This window comes from Ursus maritimus, unplaced genomic scaffold, assembly GCF_017311325.1.
Source record: "Ursus maritimus isolate PB19 unplaced genomic scaffold, ASM1731132v1 scaffold_3, whole genome shotgun sequence".
Taxonomy (NCBI): domain Eukaryota; kingdom Metazoa; phylum Chordata; class Mammalia; order Carnivora; family Ursidae; genus Ursus; species Ursus maritimus.
The window spans coordinates 34,173,907-34,175,423 of NW_024425563.1; the positions used below are offsets into that span (position 1 = coordinate 34,173,907).

Genomic DNA, 1,517 nt, shown 5'->3' on the forward strand with positions numbered 1-1,517 from the left:
GGGGGGGGGGGGGGGGGGGGGTGAAGGGGGGCGGGGAAGGGAGACGATTTGGAAGCTTGGGGAAGGGGACCAAACCCCTCCTCCTCCTGGACTGGCAGACCACCACCTACCTCGGCATCCCCCCCAACTCTCTCAAAGCCCCTTCTTCCTCCTCCTCCTCTTCCGCCCGGAAAGTTAGCGAAGCTCGGGCAGCAGCGGCATCTCGCCCCAGTGGCCTGGCAGCAGTGGCGGCCGCCCCTGCGCGTCCCTCCCCGCCTCCCTCCGGCTCAGCCCAGACACTGCAGTGGCGGCAACTGCGCCAGCGGCCGCTCCTCTGACTCCCTGCTCTCCGCCCCCTCTTTCCAGCCAGCTCAGTCCGGCCCGTTCCCCTCCGAGGGGGACTGTTCTCCCTCTCTTTCCCCTCGTCCTCCACCCCTCCACTCCTGAAACACTTCTCCCTCTGTTGCTCTTTTTCATCATATCCGGATGGGAGGCCTCGAACTCTTGGCGGGTGGCCCGAGGCTGGGGGCGGTGCAACGTGGGCTCCCTCTCGCCCCACGCTGTCTGGGTCAGGAGGCCAAAGCCCGAATGGGCTGGCTCAGAGCAAGGGGTTCTTCCAGGGGCTGGGAGAAAGGAGGGAATTGGCTGGTCCCTGACTTCCCTGGCATCTTCCTGCCCAGACTCACCCCAGCCCCTCTCTCCCAGCCTTTCTTCCCAATTCTGCCCCAGACCTACTGAAGCTCTGGGAACTACCTGAATGAAGGAGAAACCTTTAGGGTGGACAATGCAAAACCAAAAAAAAAAGTCCAAATAGTTATCGAACTTTGCTGGTGGGATAGCAGAAGTGTGGTTTTGAAACCTTGACCCTTAGCAGAGTGTTTAAGTTCTTGCTCTGTGCCTCTTAAGTTACCTTTATTCTCTTTTTCAAGCTTTTATTCTGGTCAGACAGGATCCTAGATCGGTAAAACCAGTTGCACTTGCTTGAATCAACTGGAGACATTCAGGCTGACGAGGCTGTCACCATGGAGGACGCAGTGGCCCAGGGCCCCAAGCCAGGCCTACTACATACACACTGAATGGCTTTTGTGGCAAGATAAACTTGTGGTCGGAAGTAAAAAGCCCAGGGACTCTCAGACGTTCTGATTGTAGCTTAATCTGATGAACCTAGAATAACAAGTACAAAGTAATTTTCAGATATACTTTAATAATACATTCAAATAACTCGTGCTCTTTTTTTCATTCACTATAAATGAAATGCAGAATTCATTTGTAAAAAGCTAAAACAAACTCGTTCTTTGACTCTCTAGGACAAGAGAGGAATCACAGCCATGTTATCAAAATCAAAGAAAATGTGCACTGGATATATCTTTAATAATATCCCAGGAATCTCATTTCTTCAAAAAACCAATTGGAATGATTCCAGTTAATTGAGAAGATCTGTTTCTTAACTTTAGAGTCAGTGCAATCAAACTTAACTTTCAATTAAACCTGAAAAACACAGCCTTTCAAGTTTCTAATGACCATTATTCAGACCATAC

The 1,517-nt window shown here is 51.3% G+C and overlaps 1 protein-coding gene across 1 annotated transcript in view; it reads right to left on the reverse strand.

Moving 5' to 3' along the window:
* The window catches only part of MDFIC (MyoD family inhibitor domain containing), an 85,974-nt gene extending 85,249 nt beyond the window's left edge, over nt 1-725 (reverse strand). Inside the window, 4 exon segments of the mRNA XM_040644081.1 lie at nt 111-164; nt 167-202; nt 205-247; nt 250-725. Coding sequence (XP_040500015.1) covers nt 111-164; nt 167-202; nt 205-247; nt 250-459 — 343 coding nt within the window. The 5' untranslated portion in view covers nt 460-725.
* Nucleotides 726-1,517: the final 792 nt, after the last annotated feature.